Source organism: Panulirus ornatus, chromosome 20 (genome assembly GCF_036320965.1).
Source record: "Panulirus ornatus isolate Po-2019 chromosome 20, ASM3632096v1, whole genome shotgun sequence".
NCBI lineage: Eukaryota > Metazoa > Arthropoda > Malacostraca > Decapoda > Palinuridae > Panulirus > Panulirus ornatus.
Window position 1 is genome coordinate 48,415,973 of NC_092243.1, and position 24,192 is coordinate 48,440,164.

Here is a 24,192-nt window from a genome sequence, read left to right on the forward strand (position 1 = left end):
CAGACATGAGTAATTTTGTCAAAAACCATGCTGAGAATTGTTTGTTAAGTGGTGGTGTTGTAATAGGTTACAGTTTTGTCTCAAATGATAGTTTCCATAAATTTCCCAACTGCAGACTGTAAGTTATTTGGACAGTAATTTCCAGGCTGTGAATTATTACCTTTTTTGAATACTTGTGTTACCTTAGCAAAGATCCATTTCTCTAGAACTTTCCCTGTTGCAAGTGACTCATTGAGAAGAGGATTCAGAGCCTAATTATTGCATTTTTTGACTCTCATTCTCCTTGGATAAAACTTATCAGGGCTTGCCGTTTTGTTTACTTTCATTCTGTTTGTTGCTGATAGTATTTCATCAGCATTTATGTCAGTATATTGGAGCACATTCTATTTTTTTATTCCTTGGATGTGAATATGCAGAGAGGAGCAGATGGTGGGGTCTAATCATTACTTGGTGGTGGCAGATGCGTAAATTTATAGGGGCTTTAGGAAAAACCAGGCCAAAAATGAAAGAATTGCCGCAACCATCGTCGAGTAGTTAGCTGAGGGTGAGGAGGACTAGTGCTTTTCACCAGAGATACTGAGGGATGGAAGGGCTTAACCCCAATTTTCATAGAGATATCCTATAGAATGTCTGGCATACCCATGTGACACTACCCTAGATGGAAAGTTTTTGATTCCTGAAAACTATATTTTTTTAAGATCAGTGTTAAAAGCAATTTCATTATTAGTCCATCACTTCGCACTTCCACAGGTTATTTTCCCAACATTTGGTTTAGATAAAGTGTGTATAGCTACAGATTTCAGTGCCTTTAATTTTTTAACACTGTGATATATTGACCAATTATCTGACCAAATTTTTATGTCAGTCTAGGTCTCTGCACTGCCTTGTTAATTGTTGCAGATCACCAGTTAGATTTTCCATAATTTGTAACTACTTATTGTTTTGGTTGCTTCTTAGACTTTAATCCAATCACATGCACATGTATCAGTACCATGGGGTTAGCTTTCTACAAAACATGATATATGAAAGATGATACTGTTTAGAGCTCTAATCCACTTAGTTTACATAAGTAGTTTTCAGAAGTTTTCCTAGATAATTTTTAAGTCCTAGAATGAAGATGATCAAATTGATTGTAAGATGTACTCCAGTAGGTGATAGAGGGAAAAGGTGTGGATAAATTCATATTTTGATTTAGCTGAAGTATGTAAAACAGAAAAAGAAAAGTAACAGTAGTGGAAGATGAAATGATTGTAGTTTTGAGTCATTTGAAGGGAAAGGATGGAAAGGGAACTGTAAGTGGAGAGAATCAGTTTGATTTGTGTATGGAGTACAGTTTGTATATGACTTGCTATCATTACAGGGATAGATTAGATACTACAGATACATAGTTTGTTGATGGAAACAACAGAAATTTTTACAAGAAGAGAGACAAGTGTTTTAAGTGACTGCGTCTTCAGTTTTGAGACGAGATTGGGTATTAGTGATGGGCGATTTGAATTTGAAAGGTGAGAATGTGTAAGTTGACAGTATGGTTATGGAGCAAAGGGTATTTAGTGATATGTATGGAAATGATTAACAGCGTGTGTAGTTGTGTGCTGAAAAAAGACTGATGGTTGGGAATACTTGATTTAAAAAGAGGACATACATAAATATACATAGGTGATTAAGAAAGATAGGAAGAGGTAATTCTTGAATATTATACTAATTGATTGAGCAAAAGAGGGATTCATGGATGTGAGTATGCTGAGAGGGGCAGCTGGTGGAATGGTTTATCAGTACTAGATGGAGATGAGAGTGAATATTTCTTGAGGCTTTAGAGGAAGAGGAAATGATATTGGTGAGAAGAGAGTGGTAAAAGTAAGTGAGCTTAGAATAAAGGTTTTTGTGAAGAGCTGCCATGAGAGACTGAGTGTAGAATGGCAAGAGATGTAAGGTATAAGTAAAAGAAAGTATGGGAGTGGGTGAGAAATGGAAAGCATTTAGGGAATCAGTGATGTAGGGGACAAATGGGGAAGGGAATGGAGTGATTGCTTTGAAGGATTGTTGAATATGTTTGATTATAGGATGGCAGATGTGGGTTGTTTTCGTCAGAGAGGTATACAAAGTGAGATAACTATGGGATGTGGTGTGGTGAAAAGGGAGGAAATAGTGAAATCTTTGTATAAGATGAAATGTGGTAAGGCAGCTACAGTGAATGGTATTGTAATTGAAATCTTAAGAAAGGGGGTGACTGTGTTGTTGATTGTTTAGTTACAATTTTCATTGTATTTATGGATCATTATGGAGTGCCTGAGGACTGGTTGAATGGCTGTATAGTGCCACTGTATCAAGGCAGGGGAGATGAAGGTGAATATTCAAATTACAGAGGTGTAAGTTTTTTGGTGTCGTTGTTAAGTTATACAGAAGATTGTTGATGGTGATGGAGGGATTGTTGGCATGAATAGAGCATCAGATTAGGGAAGGACAATGTGGTTTTAGAAATAAGAGGATTTGTGGACCAAGCATTCACTTTAGATAATGTGTGCAAGAAATACTTTGAGAAATACAAAGACTTGTATATGGTGTTTATGGATACGGAGAATGTGTATGATGTAGATGCTATGCAGAAGGTGATGTGAATATTTGGTGTGGAAGGAAAGCTGCTAGATGCAGTGAAAAGTTTTCACAAAGCATGTGTGTGTGTGTGTGTGTGTGGAAGAGAGGAAACTGAGTGGTTCCAGTTGAGGGTGGGTTTGCATCACGGGTGTTTGAATTTGCCATGGCTGTTTAATTTGTTTATGGTTGGGGTGATGAGAAAGGAGAAAGCATTGGTCTTGGAGAAAGAAGCAGTAATGCAGTTTGGGGGGAATTTGAGTCTGTTGCTGCTTGATGATGACAAGGTGTTGGTTACAGGTTCAAGTAAGAAACTGGAGAAGCTGGTGTCTTTAAAAGGAGAAAGTTCCAAGTAAATGTGAATAAAGGCAATGTTATTAGGTTTAGCAGTGAAGTGAAACAGGTTATTTTGGAGTGTTACTTTGAATATGCAAAACTTGGAGGAAGTGGAGTGTTCCAGATACATGCGGATGGACAATGCAGTGAATGGAACTATAAGAGCTGAAGTGAGCCAGAGGTAGGTGAGGAGGTAAACATCCTGGGATCATTAAGGAATATCTGGAGACAGGTCACTGTCTTTAAGGGCAAAGATGAGTATGTTTGATGGTATAGTAGTCCCATCAGTGATGTATGGATGTGAGGCGTGGGCCTAAGGCAGATGTGTAAGGAGAGCATGGAAGTGTTAGAAATGAAATGTTTTAGGACAGTATGCATTTGAGACAAACTGATTGAATGAAAAGTGATAGGCTACAAGAGAGATGTGGTGGCAAGAGAAGTATGTGTGAGAGAGCTGAAGAGACTGTACTGAAATGGTTTCGACATATGGAGAGGATGAGTGAGGCGAGAATGACTAATAAGAGGGTATACATGTCAGAAGTGGAGGGAACAAAGATGAACAAAAAGAAGGTGGAAGGATGAAGTGAAAGATGCTTTGAAATAGAGTTGACTGAATCCATGTTGTTTATGGGGGACAACATGTAATTGGGTTGAGCCAGGGTATATGAAGCTGTCAGGGGAACCACAGAAAGTTTTTTAGGTACCTTGTTGTAGATATTGGACTCTGATTTCAGTGCCTCATGCATGAAAAATAAATGAGGCTATTTCTTCAGCTGTTCCTGGCACTTCCTTGTTGATGCAGGAAATGGCAGCTATGTATGAGAAAAAAATACTCTTGAGTGTACCAGCTTAGTTGCATGTGAGAGTAGTGATTGACAGGGTGGTTGTATGCACTGAACATCAGACTGGGGAGGAACAATTTGGTCTCAGGAATGGTAGAGGATATGTGTGTAAGGTGTTTGCTTTGAAGAATGTGTATGAGAAAGAGAAACAGAGGGATTTACATTTGGCTTGTATGGATCTGGGGAAAGCTTCTGATAGGGTTGATAGAGATAGTCTGTGAAAGATATTATGAATATATGGTGTGGGAGGAAAGCATTTAGAATCAGTCAGGAGTTTTTATCAAGAGTGTAAGGCATGTGTACTTGTAGATAGAGAGGAGGGTGAGTAGTTCCAGGTGAAGGTGCGTCATCGACGGGTGTGTGATATCACCATGGCTGTTTAATCTGTTTATGGATAGGGTGGTGAGGGAAGTGAGTGCAAGGGTTTTAAAGATGGGTAGGTATGTAGTCTGTTTGTGTGGGGGTGCTAGGAAGGTGAATCAGTTATTGTGATGACATGGCGATAGCAGATTCAAACGAGAAGCTGCAGAAATTGGTTTCTGAATTTGTGAGAGTGTGAAATTTAGAAAGTTGAGAGTAAATATAAATAAAAGCAAGGTCATTAGCTTTAGCACTGGAGAGAGACAGGTTAGTTGATGTGTAAGTCTGAATGGAGAAAACTTGGAAGACGTACAGTGTTTTCAGTACCTGGAAATGGACGTGGCGGCAAGTGAAACCATGGAAGCTGAAGTGAGTTATAGGGAGGTGAGAGGAAAAAGGTCCTGGGAACATTGAGGATTGTGTGAGAAGAGAGCTCATTATCAGGGAGGGTGAAAATGGACATGTTGGAAGATATAGTTGTCTTGATGGTGTTGTATGAACATAAGGCATGGGCTTTAAATGAGAATGAATGGAAGAGTGTGAATGTATCAGAAATGAAGTGTACAAGGACAACAGGTTGATTAAGATAGGGTTGTAGCAATAAGAGGAGCATGGTTGACAGAGCAAAAGAGATTTGCTGAAATGGTTTGGACTGATGGAGAGAGTCAGTGAGGAGAGGTTGACAAAGAGGATGTATATATCATAAGGAGGAGAAGGGAAAGACTGATTTGGAGATGGAAGGATGGGATGGAGGTTTTGAGTTCCAGGGCTTGAATATGCAGAAGGATGTAAGGCCTACATGAAATGGAGTGAATTGGAGGAATATGGAATGCAGGGGCTGATGCAGTATCAGTGGATTGAACCAGGGTATATGAAGCAGCTGGGGGAAACCCCAAAAAGGTCTCGGCCTGGTTGTGAATGGGGCTGTGGTTCTGATGTATTACACATGTTAGCTGAATGAGACCAGTTATTTGCATGTACCTGGTTCATCCTCAGTAAGATGAGTTATGGCAAACAAGTGTGAAGTGAAAATTGTTTTAGACGGCTTGTCTCTATATATGATTTCTCTTTAACCTTCAGCCTTATTCACTCTAATATTGAGGATTCTACTTAACACACAAAAACCCTTTTTCTCTCCCCTCATTTACATGTTCTCTTTCTGGCATTGAACTCCTTTCCTCCCTTGATTTGGACCTGTGCATCACTCGAAGTGGGGAAGCAGTAACCTAGTTAAATTCAATGGTGCTAAAATGCAGTATTCCCCTATATCCCCTTTAAAGTGTCACTTGTCCCATTTCAAAAAACCATAATTAATTGCTCTAATGACATAAGCTTGGGCATAGTCTTATCCTGCACTCTGTTCAGGAAACCCCACATAATCAGCTTCTCAGAGTTTGCTTCCTAACAGTTGGGTATGTTGTATAGGTGCCTATTATTTTTCTCATGGGCAGCAATTTTATATCTATAGGGGTTTTATTTGCATCAGTATGGAGTACAGGTACACCACTGAATTTCTGGCAATTGATGGTTTGGCACCTCCTTTATTCTGGACAAAATTACATGAGGGAACTTGAAATTACTGTGGCCAAACTTATTTACATTCTTTACACTGCACTTGTTAGTGGTGATATTGCAATTCTGTGAGATTCTTACCTTATGTTGCTTAAATTTAACCTTATCTATGGCTTCTAAGACATATGAGAGTGTCAGTCTTGGTGTCAAACGTAAACACCATTCCACATCAATCCAAGATAAAGTAGAACTGTTAAGAAAAATGGACTGTGGTGTTTCGGTGCATAAGCTGTGTGGCATCTACAGTATTGGCTCATCAACTGTTTATGATATAAAGAAGCAAAGGGAGAAAATATTGAAATTCTATGCAAGCAGCGATTCCAAGAAGCAAATGATGATTAGAAAAACTGTGAAAGATGGTAGGAGTACTGAGCACAATCGAGTGATTATGGAATGGTTTTGGCAGCGTTGGAGTGATGGAGTGGACTTGTCAGGTAGCATGATAATGGACCAGGCTAAGTTGTTCCATAAAGAACTTAAATTACAACATGAGCGTGACTATAGTGAACAATGGCTTCAAAGATTCAAGAAGCATTATGGAATTTCCATGAATAAAGTGTGCAGAGAAAAGCGGTTTGCAAACTATGAAGAAGCTGCTGAGTGTGTGGACGAATTTTTTAAACTTGTAGCTGATGAGCACTCCAGTCCTGAGCAGGTGTATAATGCAGATGAAACTGCATTATTCTTGTGATGCACACCTAGGAAAACACTAACAACAGAGGACGAAGAAGACCCCACAGGATTCAAACAATCTAAGGACAGACTTACCATCTTATGGTACTCAAACATTTAATATTCATTTAATTTAAATTTCTAGCAGTCCATGGTATACTTTAGACTCATGTGCAATGTATAATTAGTGGGTTAGAGGTGTGTTGATGAATTATAATTACGTGACCATGGTTGGTCCGGCAAAATGGTTAATCCGGTAAGGCTTTGGAACCAAGAGTGCTGGAAAATTGGTGGAGTACCTGTCCTACTTATATATCTTGGATGGTTCTTCATTCACCTCTCACTTAGAAGGAGAGGAATCAAAAGCCTTCCATATTTTCCCCAACAGCTCAGCTCTGATTGCTCTGATTTTGTTGCCCCTTTTCTTGCTTTATAATTATTCTTTTGGCCACTGCACCTAAGAACTGTCCTTATGTGTCCTTGTCGCCAAGGCTTGGGCCACAGACAGGCATATGGCTGCTGCTTACTTTAGTTTTGCATGGGAACTGGCCACAAGAGAATTGAGCATTATGATACTCCTTTCTTTCCTTGGAAGCAAAGTTTTGGAATTTTCATCCTTCTTTCATGTTTATTCTTCCTATGAATTATAATCTTTTTACCTTTAAGTGTCACATCTGCAAACATATGCAGAGCCATGATCAATTTCATTTTTTTCATAGTCTTTTTGTTTTCATGTAAGATGGCCTTGAGTGAGGTATGTTTTATCAATGCCATGTCAGTCACTGTAAAGAAAAATAGAAAAAGTGAAGGAGAGAGAAGAATGAACATTTTAGAAGTAATAAGTTAAAATTCAGAGAAATATGAGAAGGCATTTTGCCAAGCATGCATATATATATATATATTTTTGTGTTGCCTTTGGCAGTCTTTGAACAGAATACATTTAGTTCTTAATTGTTGTGTATGCCATACAACCTGTTGTGGTTTTCCTGTTAGACCATGTGTTTATCTCTATATGTATCTACTTTTTTCTATCAATGAATCTAGCACATAAGCATGATATTCATATAGAATCATTTCTAAATGCAACAATTGCACAACAACAGTGGGTGTGTAGTAATTTGTCACTGCTTTAAGATTATTCAGATTAATGAGAAATTAGATACATGGCATGTTAGCACGTACAAAATTTTAATTAATTTTTCATAGCACATACCTGCATACTCTGTTGTCTAAGAACCAACAGTAGTAAGTGGAATAGGAATAATTTCTCATGTCTGTAAAGAATTGGTGGTCAGTTTCCTGAGGGATGATGGGATGGTTGTTTGTAGTGACCAAGCAGTTTCAAAGGATTTTGCATGAATTATCCAGCTCTCACTATTTGAACATTGATCATGTAGAACTAGGTATAGATATCTTAACAACTGAACAGTATTGTATGTTAAGAACTGCTGTATATATTTTTTAAATAGTTCACTCTAATATTGAATTAGAACTCTACAGCAATCATATCTTTATACGTATTTTCCACAGTTTTAAAGGATTTGAAATTAGCATTCTCATCATCTTTACTATTGAAATTCCACATTTTAAAGTTAGCATTAGCAGTGATAGTGTAAACTGACTTGTGGTAGTGATTAAGGTGGCACCTGTTCCTCACAGGTGGAGTATGTTGGCCAGGGGGCCAGTAGAAGAGGACTCACCAGCAAGAGGCATCAGTGCCCCTACTGTTCCTACAACACTTCTAAGAAAGGGCACTTAACAGAGCATGTTCGAACTCACACTGGAGAGAAGCCATATGCCTGCTCACTCTGTCCTTTAAAGTTCTCTCAGAAGATGAATTTTAAGAGACATTTCCGTATTCACACTGGAGAAAAACCATATAAATGTGTTCAATGCCCTTATCAGTCTTCTCAAGGAACATCTTTAAAGAAACATATTTTTAACTACCATAAATCCACAAGCATATTTAATGTCCCTGTTGACTGATTTTTATGATAGGGTAAAATCTACAAATACTGAGATCTGTACTGTATTTAGTATGGAAGTGAGAATTTTAACCAAGTTTATGGAAAGTTTACTGAATAGAAAAAGCTCAAAATATTGCTGTAGGGTCATTAGAGAAACAAACAGGTAGCTTAGGATAGCAGGGCTGTAAGTCTACCCCAGTGAAATGATTATTCCTGCCATATGCTGTCTTTAAGGATAAGGGATGTGGATCCTAACTATGCAAATTCATTACCACTAAATTTGCAAGTCTAAAGAGATTTGATTCACCTTGTGTAATTGAGAAGAGAGTGTTTGAAAATAGGTAGAAGTATGAATGATAGTGTACTTCAGTAAAATAATGGTAAACACCTGATTATGGTGTTGGTCGTCCAAGATGAGCGGTACTAATTAGCCATCTTCTTCACTTCTATTGGCACCCTAAAGTTTTCTATGCATTTTATGTTTTGAGGTTCATTACATAAGCTCCTGTATCTGTTTGAAACACAATTAGGGATTACTATACTGTATCAATGAATTTTTTAATAATGTGTGATATGTATGTTTAGAAGTCTTTATTATCGTACATTATGTTGCTTTTTCCCTGCATTTATTGTATGGTAGCACATAAAGAATCTTCTTCAAGCATTTTGAATGCCAAGTGTTTCCACACTTTGGGTATTGGGTATTCAGATACTTTACTCAAAGCACTTGCTGAAGAATTTTGCACATTGATTTGAGTATCATTAGAGTGAAGCAATTACCACTTGCCTTTCAAAGAAATAAGAATTCACAGGTAAATGAAGGTTGCCTCAAGAAGTGTCAGTTAGGGTTCATCCCATGCAGAGGTTATTGTTACAGGAATATAAGCATTTTTCCCCTCTTCCTTCAAGACAACCTCTTCTTGAAGTCCAGGGTTCAACCGTACCTGTTCTGAGGTCATTCAGGCAAGGGATCAGGCACATCAGGCTTGGACAAATTCTCCTTCCTTCAACTCCCATTCAGCATTTATCACAATCTATAATTGAGGTGAATACAATAAACATGAGGCAAAGAATGGCTTTATTCAAAGGAATTGCAATAATCCCTCTTTCTGGTCTTTACCTATGTGCATTACATATGTCACTCTACCTTTCCTTCACTTTTCCATTCTAACAGTACTGTAGATGTCTCTCACATAGACAAAACAACTGTCTGTGGTTCCTGTTTCTCCTGTACGTCTTCCTTGGATGATTCTAACATTTCTTCACTAACATTACTAATCCAATGCCTCTTCCTGTAATCTCTTTTTGAACCATCCAAAAAATTCTTCTCTCTATGGACACAAGCAAGGTTATTGACCTGATGCTTCCATTCCCTTGTACTGAAAGTGTGCCTCTGAATTTTCACTTGTGCTTACTCATCTTTTCAGTTTTTCATTAGAAACCAGAACTTTTCCTTAGTCTTGGAAGCAGACACTGGTGCATCCCATTTGACATCTACCATTTCCTAAGTCTTTGAATCCCTCCTCAGTTCCCATATCCTCTGATGACTTGAATCTATTAGTCTTCTTTCTGATCATAAGGTAAGATCCACTGGTGATATTCTTTCCTATCTTGCTAATATCTGGTTATCATCCCTGAAAGATTTTGGGGAATGCTGTGTTGTTGCCATTGATATATTCAAAGCTGTTGATAGGGTGTGGCATCGGGGTGGAGACTATTTTGCTGTGTGGCCACCTCCTACATGGAAGAGAGTGGGCATCAGAGATATAGATAGATAGAAGCCAGAATTAGAATTTTAGAATTTTCTTCTCAAGTGTGGTCGCTACACCTAAAAAAAGCACAAAAAGCTAATAGAAAAGGTCCAGAAGAGGGGAACAAAACTGGAACAGAACCGGGAGAATTAAATTACAGGGAAAGGCTAAAGGCTTTAAGCTTCCTAACTTACAAGAGAGAAGAGTGAGGAATGACATGGTCACAACTTGTAAGTTTTTTTTAATAGATCAGTGACATGGACAGTGAACAGTTCTTTGAGAAGTGTAAGGATAGAGCAACCAGAAGACATAACATGAAACTGAGCAAGAAATTTGTTAAAAAAAGGATTCCAAAAAGTACTATTATAGTACAGGAACCTCTTGATATATGCATGTTTGGCTTATGCTATTTGCAGAATGAATTGCATGGTCCATTTACATCTTTATTTAATTTACATGGGATTATTTTTGGAATAACATAGTCGTTATTAGTCTAGCAGTGTAGTGATCTGGCATTGCTGGCACTTTGCAAGAAGCCCACATATAGGCACAGAGTGATACAGTTAGAGAATTTTTTACCACAGTATAAGATATAATGCATGTATTTTGTCTCTTGCATCATGCCACCAAAGCGTCTTATAAGTTTTTCTGGTACCATTGGTGCTAAGAAGCGAAAGGCCACCACCAATGATGTTAAGATGGATGTGCTCAAATGTTGTGAGAAGATCCTGGATGATTAGGCACTTAAAATCTTCAGAAATGGCAGGCAAATAGGCAAGAGAAACAGCTGAAATAGGCAAAAGTAGGCAACATAAAACCAAAAAAGGCATTAAATGTTTTACTTGATATGATTATAGAAATATTATGTATAGTATTACAACACATTTAGTAAAATAAATGATAGTTAACCATTCAACTTGTGCAAAATTGTAAATTGTTACAGCTGTACACTTGAAATCACTCTCATTGTTGTTAGGGGTCCCTGACATGCGCCAGGTCAGATGAGCTGAGTACCTTGTAAACACAGGTTGGTTACTCCTTTAACTTCTGTGTTTCCTTGTTTATGTTATGTTTTGCCAATCTTACTGATAAGTTAGAATTGTGGATAAGGTTTTCATAATGTTGGTTTTTCTGCTAGATGTGTATCTTGGCATGAGAGTAAGTGCTGTTGTTTATAGCTGTGCATGTTTTGTTACAGGATGTAACGGCAGTGCTATTGTTTGTGCAATAAAACTACAAGTCCTGTTATGCAGTTGGTTTGCTTCAGTTTATTGCACATATGATTTCTAAGAGGTCATGGAATGGTTTTTATGCCTTGACCGCTTTGATGTGGATCCAGACTCCCATACTGCTGTTAAGGATTGGAACCACTGCCTCAAGACGTCTACAAACTTTACCCTGGCTGTGCAAAAAAACTTCTCCCACGGAAGATTAGACCTGTTCTCTCAGACTACATTGCTTCATAAGTGTATGACTAGATAATGGACTGTGATATGTATGAAAAAATTGAGAAGGCCTTGACAGGATTGTATGTGATACCCAAAAATTAAATATTCATCATACATTTTCTCGCCACTCATAGACAAGAACCAGATGAGTCTCTTGACTAGTTTCTCCTGGAGTAGAAGCTCCTCTCTAAGGACTGCCAAGTTAAAGCTAATGGGCTAGCCTCAGGTCCAGTACATCACCAACTACTAGAAAACAAAGCCTTAAACTCATAGACTGCATATAAGCAGACCTGCACACTGGAAATGGCCCAGAAACATTCTGCCTCTTATTCTTTTGCTAAACCTATAAATGCTGCAGTGCCTCAATCACTGAGTCATGTGGATGATTTTGAAATCACAGAAAAGAAAGTTAATACAGTTTCTGCTGCTACAACCAGTGCTTTCTGTGTTTACAACCAGCACCCCTGCAGTCAGTGTCCCTTTAGGGAGGAGATGTATTTGAAATGTGAGAAAAAGGGGCATTAATGTTAAGGTATGGTGATAGGTGAAACAGTCAAATAGTCCCCTCATCTCGGAACACTGTGCCTCAATGCTTGCTACTTTAGCTGGAGCCACACCTTCATGCCTTGATAAATCTGTATGCCGTTTGAAAATCAACAGGATTCCTGTTGATGCTCTTATTGACACTGGTAGTTCAGAAAACTTTGTGCAGGATTACACAGTGAAACTGAACAAGTCAACCATACATTCTGACAAGGGAGAAGTTTCAGTGGCCGATGTATCACTTTCCTTGAAAATCTTTGGTCAGTGTACTATGGACATAGAGCTGCAAGGAGAAACTTACCATGGTGTTAAGCTCAAGGTGTTACCCAGCTTGTGTAGTGATGTGATTTTAGGTCACGAATTGTTACAAGATCATTCTGCACTGGAAGTGGCATTCAGAGGAGAAAGCTATATCTGCTACACTAACTCAGAATTGTTGTCCTGTGGCATTCTTCTCTCGTACTCTTTCTAATAGTGAATAGAAGCATTCTTTTGTAGAGAAAGAAACATATGCTGCAGTAGAAGACCTTAGGAATTGGAAATGCGTTCTTGTTGGACATCATTTCAAGCTTATTACAAATCAGTGCAGTGTAAAATTTATGTTCGACTAATCTGCTAACAAAATTAAAAATGACTAGATAGCAAGATAGCACATCTTGCTATCACTATGATATTGTGTACCAGCCAGGTGAAGAAAATATACCAGCAGTTGCCCTCTCATATGTGTGTGTGATGTTTCTACTACAGATAAACTTAGGGAAGTACATGAAAACCTTTGCCATTCTGGAATGTCTCAAATGGTGCTTTTTGTCCGTGGTCAGAATCACTGCATCTTGTCAAGTATATTCTGAAGTCAAACCTCATTTCCACAAGGTGGACTCTGACCAAGGTATGACGTCGATTCCTGTACCCTCAGTAGAATTGAAGCTATCTGTAGGGAGGAGGATAGTGTGTTTAATATAGACCTGTGAGACCATTTTAGTCATGATAGATCTCTATGCTAGGGACAGCCTTCACTTGAATGGAATACGGAAAGCCTACCTTGGGAGAGTACTTGATGAAAATATTAGGCATTTTTTTTTAATTGAGGTTAACTACTCAGAAGAGCAAATCACTTTCTTGCTAATGAAGGAAATAGGAGAGTGGGGGAGGATGAGGGTGTAGCTGAGGAAGGTGGGTTGTTGTAGAGGGAATGTGAGTGTGAATAGGATCTGAGGGACAAAGTGTCCAGTTTGACCTCTATAATGGTAGTAGTAGAGGATGGATGGGACCTCGGTGGTAGGGATCCTCAGGGAGTAGCAATAACTTCACAGGCAAAGTAAGGTCAAGTAGGGTCAGTTGGGGACAACTCAGGCAGTATAAGTAACATGTTAGTACAGCTACAGGTAAACTCGCTGGTAACTTTTAGGAACAAGGCTGGTAGGGTCCAGTGTGGGGAGGGTCACAGTAAGGCAGCAAACCCAAAACAGATGGAGAACAATCTCTCTCCCACTGCTGCACATGCAGACAATGACAGTGATACTTCAAACATGCATACTGACAGTGAAAAAAAAAAAAGGCAAATCCATTCCAGGAATCAGCTCCAGGGAATATAAGTTTGATATACACAAACACCTGGAGCATCATCACAGATCATGATGAACTTATATCCTATGCAGTTAATGAAGAACCAAACATATTGCAATATCAGAAACAAGGGTAAACTCTGAGAATAAATACTTAATCACCGAGTTAGCAATACCCAGATACAAACTATTATGAAAGGTATCATATACAGGGTAGATGGTGGAGTTTTGATTTACATTGATAACAGTCTAAGTGCTCTTTAGATAAGCAAAGTGGACACACACATGTATGACTCTATATTACCATTACTGACAAGTTCAAAAGTAAACTACGTCTTGGCTTTATTTACAGGCCTCTTAAGCAAAAAGATCATGATAATATGTACAGTGAAATCAAAGCTATAGTAAAGAGTAAAAAGGTTATGATAGAAGGAAACTTCAACAGTCCAAACATAAATTGGAACATGTTAACAAGTGACTTTGAGGGAACGAACTAATAGAACTAATTGAAGATGCTTTTCTAGAAGGGTTAATTAAAAAACCAACTAGAGGTAAAAACCATTCTTGAACTTGTCCTCACCAGTGACATAAATTAAATCAACTCTTGCAAAGTAGTCGAGAGTTTGTCAAACTGCAATCACCATTTGATTAGATTAGGGATAAATTTAGATTATGAAATAAAGGACAACAAACTCCTGATCCCAGATTACAGTTCAGCAAATTTTGCAAACATTAGACATGAAATTTGCAGTTCTCATCAGACAAAACTTCTTTAAGTTCACACAATAGAGGAAATTGGAATAATTCTAAAAATAGACACTCAAGATTGAAAATAAACATATTCCATAAATTACAAAGAGAACTTGCAATATTTCAAAACCGTCATGGATGAACAGGAGAATAGGACTAATTTCCCAAAAGAAAACACATATAAGAAATTAAATCAATTGGAACTGATGAAAATCATCAAGAATAATTCAAATTCCAAAGGGAATGTAAGAAGGTCATAAGACAGAGTCAACATGAGGAAGGGAAAAGAATTTCCTAGAAAGTTAAGAATAATCATAAGGAATTCTTCAAATATAGAAGACAAAGGAAGGCAGTAAAAGAAGGAATCAAGCCATTGCAAAACGAACATGACACACTAATTTATTCCTTTAACTCTGTATTCACAAATGAAGAAATATCTCAAATAGTGCAACCTGTGAAAATGTTTCAAGGATCTGATGAAGAAGAGTTGAAGGTTAGAGAAATAAAGAGCTCTGAAGTACTTAAATACATTGACCAGTTAAATTCTAACAAATCCAATGGCCCAGATAACTTAGCTTTATGATTTTTAAAAGAGGTTTGGAGACAGATGATATACCCCATAACAAAAAATTCAAATCTCTATCGGATGGTCAGGTACCAGCTGACTGGAAACTAACAGTTGTTACTCTTATATATTAAAAAGGAGACTGAAAGTATGCCTTGAACTACCACCCAATTAGCTTTATGTTAGTGGTGGGTAAAACGATGGAAAAAATAATACGGGATAAAATTGTCACATTTCCAGAACACAGAATTATCACAGAATTATATCAAACAACCAACACAGTTTCTGCAATAGGAGACTTTTTAATGTTAGTTATCAGAATTGGGATGAAAAAGTACTGTCTGATGTAGTATATATTGATTTCCAAAAGGCTTTTGATAAAGTACTTCACGAGAGACTTGTGCATAGAGTCAAAGCAGATGGAATCAGTGAAAAACTCTGTACATGGATCAGAGACTGGCTCACTGGAAGAAAGCAGTGTGTAGTGTTTGATGGCGAAGCCTCAGATTGGCTAGACTTAACAAGTGGTGTGCTACAGGGGTCAGTCTGAAGCCCAATTCTTTTCATAATATACATTAATGGCCTAGAACTTGGTCTCATATCTAAGATTTCCAAATTTGTTGACAATACTAATCTAGGAGGTAGAGCTGTAAAGAGCAGGGACTGCAAAATTATTCAAAGAGATCTTAACTTACTAGCAGAGTGGTCAGACAGATGGCAAATGAAGTTTAATTCTGACAAGTGTAGTTATGCACTTTGGAGACAAGAATATACTTCACGACTACAAACTATTTGGAAACTCTAACTAAACTAAATAAAGAAAAGGACCTTAGAGTTGTCATTAGCAACACTGAAGTATGCTAAACAATGTCAAGCAGCAAGTAAAAAAGGGAACCAAATGGTAGCCTTCATAGCCAGGAACAAAGATTACAAGACACCAGAAACAGTTCTCACACTTTACAGTTCTTTAGTAAGATCACACCTTGAACATGAAGTCCAGTTTTGGCCCCCAAACTATACAAAAGACATGGAAAAATTAGAGCAAGTTCAAAGATGCACCACAAAATTTATCCCTTCCCTTAAATATCTACCTTAAAAAACGTAGACCACAGCAACTTAATTTAAGTGTTCAAAATTTTGAACAAGTTCGATAAAGTAAATCACAAACATCTTTGAAATACAAGAAAATACAATTACCAGGACATATGGAATAAAACTCAAGCTAAAAGATGTAGTATGGATGTGTTTTTTGCTTATTCTCTGCTCTTTGTGAATGTGTAAGAAAATAATCGCCTATCAGTAGCATCTAGATTCAGTCAGGAATGGGGGTGATATCAAACAACCACAGATTGTCCACATAGGCAGCTGACATTGTGAGACCTTATCTTTCTAATGGTTCAGTATTACAGAAACTTCGTTTCATGTGCAAAATTATAAAGATATTGTATACATTACCTTCAGGCTGTGTGTATAAGTTGTACATGAAACAAGAATGGATTTTGTGTTTAGACTTAGGTGCCATCTCCATGATATCTCATTATCTGTTATCCATCATGACAGCTGTGGAAAACAGGATAGTATGGAAACAAACAAGTTAGAGTTGAGGCATACATACCTCAACGTTTTGACCATCCAACATTCCTCAGGAGATACTTATTCCAGCATTCAGTGAGACTGTGTTCCCTAGCAAGTGATGGTCACCTAGTTGGCCACCTTGGCATGTCACTTCCTGATTGGATAGGTTGTCCTGCTGCCTTCATCCATTCACAGCGATCTCCAATGCCTGACTTGACCAGCAGATGAACCCAGACCTTGTGTTAAAATTGCTTTTAATCCCTTCATCTAGGTAAGCTCTCACAATATCACTGAACGGTTTGTTACTTGCCTGTACTTGCCTTGGCATTGACCGTTTAGTGATAGTATGTAAGAACTTACCTAGAGGAAGGGATCAAGAACAATGTTAACACAAGGTCTGGGTTTATTTGCTGATCGCATCAGGCAGTGGAGATTGCTGTGAATGAGTGGAGGCAGCAGGACAAGTCGTCCAATCATAGAGCAACACACCAAGGCGTCCGCCAAATGCTGGAATCAGTATCTCCTGAGGAAGACTGTTGAACGGTCAAAATGTTGAGGTATGTCTCAACTCTAACCTGTTTGTTTCCATACCATCATGTTTTCCACAGATCTCATTATGTATAAGCAAATTATTTCAAAATCAGAAAAAAATCCAAAATTCAAAACACTTCTGGTCCCAGGCATTTTGGATAAGGGATACTCAACCTGTACTGTACTTGGTAACCTGACCTTCTTCATGCATCCTGGATATGTATCTTTATGGGCACACCGCTAAGTGTACTGTTTGCTGCTTTGTTATCATCCTGTTATTGACTTTTATGATATGATTCCTGGAAAACCCAGTCCAGTCTTATGATGCTCCAGACAACCAAATGTTCACCTATTCACTGTTCTACATATCATGTAAATTTACAACCAATAAATCTTTCATGTGATGTAGTCCTCCAGTTTTCAAAAAAGTAATCTCATAAGTCTAGGATATTTGGTCAGTGTCCAGTCTGAAAAAGTATATTTACCTCAGTTTTCTACATAGTGCTAAAAACAAATATTTTTGACTATGTAACCAGTAAGCTGATCTTAATCTCAAGAAGATAAACCAAAAGTACAGATTTTTAAAAACATCATTTAGATACAGTGTCATTTGTCAGATATGAGAACGAGAGACAGTAGAGGTGCAAGTATAGTTCCTTGGGGAACTGAGATTTTTACCTTAGGGCATTGAATATGTCCTGTGGGTACTGTTACAGCAGGATTATACCTCAAGAGAATGTGGAATGATAATGAGAGAGAGGAAAACATTACTAAGGAAGTAAGATTACAAGTTTAAATTTTGGGGTGTAAGATTTAGTGATGGCTAATCCCTTAATATTCTATACTGTTATCCTTTCCTATGCTCAAGTTGTTTAGAAATATATTTATTCACTTATAGTTTTAAAGATATTTTTAGAACAATGAGCAAAGTCACTTGGTAGTATATTTTGTCCACTACTTTATAGATGGCCCAGCACTGTGCTAAAAAGTGCGAAAGTTAGGCCTAAGTGTCAAGGAAGTTGCCACTGCACATGTTTTGTTATTCATTTTAAGTACATTAGAGTATTGATTACTGACAGTTGTTATGTTTTAGGCAATTAATCTTTTCTTGTTATAATCACTGATAATTTATCAACTCTAGAAAAGCTTATAGAATTATAAGCCACACAGTCAGATGCAGTGTTGTCAGGGTCAGGCAGGCACTGGCAACACTACTTCCACGTTTGCTAGAAAATCTTTTCCTAATTTATCACAGTCATCTCTTGATGCCTTAAGAGTCTGTCCAAAAAATCAGTCTTCATGTGGTCAAAAGACACGACATCATTGTCAAATGATTCAGGATCATCTTCACCTTCATCCTATAAACCTATTTAAAAGCTGATCAGTCTACCTTCCTGGGAAATTTAAGCAAATGTGCTCTCATTAGCATAGCTGGAGGACAGACTACAAAGGAAAGGGATTATTGTGTGCTACTACCATAGCCACCATCCAGACTCAGTGCATGGTCCTGAAATTATGGAGTAAATATCCATTCAGAGGCACCACCCAGCATGTGTGAATATCTGTGAAGAGATACTGAGGGGATAAAAGAAGTTGAATTTGTAGTTGGATTTATTTTGAAAGGGTGTATAGCATCATGGAAAAGTGATTATGTGCTTGATATTGAAACAAAGGTAGTCATTCTGTGTTCTGTTTAAACAGAATATAAATGATTTAAGCGGAAGTGAATCATAGGGTGGGAGAGGGGGCGAAAATCCTGGGAGCCTTGAAGAATGAGTGGAAGTCGAGAACATTATCTCCGAAAGCAAAAATGGGTATGTTTGAAGGAATAGTGGTTCCAACAATGTTGTATGGTTGCGAGGCATGGGCTATGGATAGAGTAGTGCGCAGGAGGGTGGATGTGCTGGAAATGAGATGTTTGAGGACTATATGTGGTGTGAGGTGGTTTGATCGAGTAAGTAATGTAAGGGTAAGAGAGATGTGTGGAAATAAGAAGAGCGTGGTTGAGAGAGCAGAAGAGGGTGTTTTGAAATGGTTTGGGCACATGGAGAGAATGAGTGAGGAAAGATTGACAGAGAGGATATATGTGTCGGAGGTGGAGGGAATGAGGAGAAGTGGGAGACCAAATTGGAGGTGGTAAGATGGAGTGAAAAAGATTTTGAGTGATCGGGGCCTGAACATGCAGGAGGGTGAAAGGCGGGCAAGGAATAGAGTGAATTGGATCGAAGTGGTATACCGGAGTCGACATGCTGTCAGTGGATTGAATCAGGGCATGTGAAGCGTCTGGGGTAAACCATGGAAAGTTGTGTGGGGCCTGGATGTGGAAAGGGAGCTTTGGTTTAGGGCATTATTGTATGACAGCTAGAGAATGAGTGTGAACAAATGGGGCCTTTGTTGTCTTTTCCTAGTGCTACCTCGCACACATGAGGGGGGAGGGGGATGTTATTCCATGTGTGGCGAGGTGGCGATGGGAATGAATAAAGGCAGACAGTGTGAATTGTGTGCATGTGTATATATGTATATGTCTGTGTGTGTATATATATGTGTACATTGAGATGTATGGGTATGTATATTTGTGTCTGGGGACATGTATGTATATACATGTGTATGTGGGTGGGTTGTGCCATTTCTTTCGTCTGTTTCCTTGCACTACCTCGCAAACGTGGGAGACAGTGACAAAGCCAAATGAATAAATAAATGATAAATGATTGTATGAATTAAGAAAGAATGACTTCATAGTACAGTGAGCAAAGTTGATGGCGAGATTATAATGAATTTTGTTGAAAAAATGACCAACAGTTTCGTAGGTGGTAATCAGGGCAGGTTTTGGAACAGAAGAGAATTAATAAACAGGATATTTTGCCCTTTGAGAGATAGATTAGAAAATTCTAAGATAAAGAATGCAATGGGTGCTCCATGATAGATGAATTATGATAGGAAAGGACTTTGTGAAGTTCCATTACTGTAGTGCGAATGGAAAACTTTCTTATGTTGTTGAAAGATGTTATAAAGGAAGAGTGCATGTGTGAGAGTAATTGGTGATATGAATAAGTGGTTTACAATGAATACAAGGGTTTGAATTGTACAGTTTTACCATTGAGGTTAATTGCTTTAGTGTGAGTGAATTCGGGGTGATATCAGTCTTAAGCTGAACCATGGCAGACCAGAATGGAAAATATCGCATTAAAGTATTAAGTCAGAGTAGGAGTACAATAGCTTGATACTTTGATTTATGATGTATGTAAGAGGATGATGATATTGAATTAAGTAAGCATAAGTAAGAGAAAAAATTCTGCGAGCAACATTCCACTGGGAAAACATAACCCAATAATGGTCATCTTGGGAAAAAGAAAATATTGTGAGAAAAAGAATGAATAAATCGATCAAAGCTCCTTATGTGTTTGTGAACCTAGATCTACAAGGTAGAAGAGTTGTAGAAATATGGAAAGACAATAAAAAAGATCATTTTAAAGCTTCACTGATTGAGGAAAGAAAGAGTTTACATGATGGCCAGTCCTGAGTGGCTGGTCTCCACATTGAAAGTATAGGAAACGGCAGCCAGGCATGAGCCATGGGTCCAAGTCTCAGAGACAGGAACGCTTGCAGGTGGCTCACCATAGCAGTTTTGAAATAAATGCAAGTAGAACAAGGAGTGGGCAGAAACATAACTGCAGATAGAAGGGGATGGATGGAGAGAGGTGGTACTGGGAAATTGATGAGACAGAATGCTTTTAATTCCACTCTAGCTGATACTGAAACAAAGGAAAAATTCATCCCAAGTTTGTGAGCAGTGGTCTATATTGAGGTACATAACATCCCTATAGATATGAAATAGCTGCTTAATTGAAAATGATTATCACACCCATACCATACCCTAAGCTTCTGGAAAGATTTTGTAATTTTGATTACATGAGGTATCCAGAGTAGAATAAAGGACATGGTTATGCCAGTCATGTTTATGTTATTATAGGAATGAATTATGGTGTTTTAGAATCTACTCAAAAATTAATGACATTTGGAAACAGATTTAGATAGAAATTCCATTCTAGCATTATTGAAGTTACCCAGGATACTGCTTCTCCATTCTGAAATGCTGTATAGGGCTGAATTAAGAGAGATATGTATGTTGTGAAAAAGAAAATAAGCACTTGAGTGAAGAGGGAAAATTAATTGAAGTATGTGGATTAGAATCATTAACATAGGAGAGAATAGGGTAAGATCTTTTATGGAGTGAAGAAAGAGAGGCAGCAGTAGGATAATACAATGAGGGACACCACTCTTGGTAAAATAAAAGGGAAAATTCACCACATCATTAAGTACTGCAGTGGACTGACTAAAGAGGAGGCTGTACATTAGAAAATGAAGAGGATAGAAAAAGCCAATGAAAGGAAGTTTAGAAAGGATAAGCTTATGCTATGCTCTGCCGATTGCTTTGGAGATGTTGAGAGCCACTACAAAAGACTCACCAAAATCCTTGTGAGAGAAAGATCAGAGATGAGTCATGTGGGAAAGAAAATCACCAGGAGACCATTTACTGTAAAAACCGTATTGGCAACCAGAGAGAAGGAAATAGGATTATAAGTGCTTGGGAAAGTGAGAGTTAAGGAAAGTTTTGAACATGTTTTAGTTTGTTTCCCTTCATAGATTCATTGGTGAGGACTTGCAGACACTGGATACACTGAGGACGGACATTCCCCGATCTCTCTCTCAGCTCAGTGAAGCCATATTTCAGAAATTCAGGCTTATACTGCAATTATTGTTTGCATTGAGCCATCGTTCCAACAATGTTATATGGTTGCGAGGCATAGGCTCTAGATAGGGTTGTATGGAGGAGGCTGGGTGTGTTGGAAATAAAATTTTTGAGGACAATATGTAGTGTGAGGTGGTTTGATCGAGTAAGTAATGAAAGGGTAAGAGAGATGTGTGTGGAAATAAAAAGAGTGTAAGGACAGGGATAAGTGGAGATCCTTTTGCCATGGCCACCCATTATTGGGAGTTCCTGGAGGGAACAGACGTCAGAGATACAGATAGATACATACATAGATCACAGCAAGATCAGAGGCACACTCCCCTTGGACTTGAGGAGGTATGCCATATGGGCCATGTTCCTTTTCTACTTGAAGGTAGGAAAGTGCTTGCAATACCCTATATAAGGAAAATAAAGGAAAAAGCAAGATTCAGTGGCAGGAGGTAGGGGAAGAGGATTAGATGCAATATCATCCAAAGTAGATTGAAAGGAGCATAAGGTAACAAAAAGTGCATCTATGCATTGGAGAATTAGCTATAGATTTATAAGGTTAGAAGAGATAAGGAAAGGTAGAATTACAGGAGATGCTTTTGGTTAATAGTGATGTAAATATATTGGAAGAGTAAGTCAAATCAACATGCTTGGTTTTATTTATTTATTTTTTTGTATTTTACTTTGTCACTGTCTCCCACGTTAGTGAGGTAGCGCAAGGAAACAGACGAAAGAATGGCCCAACCCACCCACATACACATGTACATACGTACATGTCCACACATGCACATATACATACCTATACATCTCAACGTATACATATATATACACACACAGACATATACATACATACACATGTACATAATTCATACTGTCTGCCCTTATTCATTCCCGTCGCCACCCCACCACACATGAATTGACAACCCCCTCCCCCACATGTGCACGAGGTAGTGCCAGGAAAAGACAACAAAGGCCACATTCATTCACGCTCAGTCTCTAGCTGCCATGTATAATGCACCGAAACCACAGCTCCCTTTCCACATACAGGCCCCACAAAACTTTCCATGGTTTACCCCAGACGCTTCACATGCCCTGGTTCAATCCATTGACAGCACGTCGACCCCGGTATACCACATCATTCCAATTCACTCTGTCACTTGCATGCCTTTCACCCTCCTGCATGTTCAGGCTCCGATCACTCAAAATCTTTTTCACTCCATCTTTCCACCTCCAATTTAGTCTCCCACTTCTCCTCGCTCCCTCCACCTCTGACACATATATCCTCTTGGTCAATGTTTCCTCACTCGTTCTCTTCATATGACCAAACCATTTCAAAACACCCTCCTCTACTCTCTCAACCACACTCTTGTTATTACCACACATCTCTCTTACCCTTTCATTGCTTACTTGATCAAACCACCTCACACCACATATTGCCCTCAAACATCTCATTTTCAGCACATCCACCCTCCTCCGCACAACTCTATCCACAGCCCATGCCTCGCAACCATATAACATTCTTGGAACCACTATTCCTTCAAACATACCTATTTTTGCCTTCCAAGATAACGTTCTCAACTTCCACACATTCCTCAACGCTCCCAGAACTTTTGCCCCCTCCCCCACCCTATGATTCACTTCCATTTCCATGGTTCCAACCACTGCCAAATCCGCTCGCAGATATCTAAAACACTTCACTTCTTCCAGTTTTTCTCCATTCAAACTTACCTCCCAATTCACTTGTCCCTCAACCCTACAGTACCTAATAACCTTGCTCTTATTCACATTTACTCTCAGCTTTCTTCTTTCACTCACTTTACCAAACTCAGTCACCAGCTTCTGCAGTTTCTCACCTGAAACAGCCACCAGCACTGTATCATCAGCAAACAACAACTGACTCACTTCCCAAGCTCTCTCATCCACAACAGACTGCATACTTGCCCCTCTTTCCAAAACTCTTGCATTTACCTCCCTAACAACCCCATCCATAAACAAATTAAACAACCATGGAGACATCACGCACCCCTGCCACAAACCAACATTCACTGAGAACCAATCACTTTCCTCTCTTCCTATTCGTACACATGCCTTACATCCTCGATAAAAACTTTTCACTGCTTCTAACAACTTGCCTCCCACACCATATATTCTTAATACCTTCCACAGAGAATCTCTATCAACTCTATGATATGCCTACTCCAGATCCATAAATGCTACATACAAATCCATTTACTTTTCAAAGTATTTCTTGCATACACTTTTTAAAGCAAACACCTGATCCACACATCCTCTACCACTTCTGAAACCAGCAAACACCTAATCCATACATTGTCTATCACTTCTGAAACCACACTGCTCTTCCCCAGTCTCATGCTCTGTACATGC

General features: G+C 38.5%; 1 protein-coding gene across 8 annotated transcripts in view; it reads left to right on the forward strand.

The window, feature by feature from the left end:
* The window catches only part of LOC139755988 (uncharacterized), a 540,334-nt gene that overhangs the window by 285,471 nt on the left and 230,671 nt on the right, over positions 1-24,192 (forward strand). Inside the window, exon 6 of one of the 8 annotated variants that reach the window (XM_071674895.1) lies at positions 8,034-23,046. The exons of the other annotated variants lie outside the window; for them this stretch is intronic. Within the exon in view, the coding sequence (XP_071530996.1) occupies positions 8,034-8,360 (327 nt within the window). The 3' untranslated portion in view covers positions 8,361-23,046. Of the gene's footprint in view, positions 1-8,033; positions 23,047-24,192 lie in introns of those variants that run through there. 8 annotated transcript variants of the gene reach the window in all.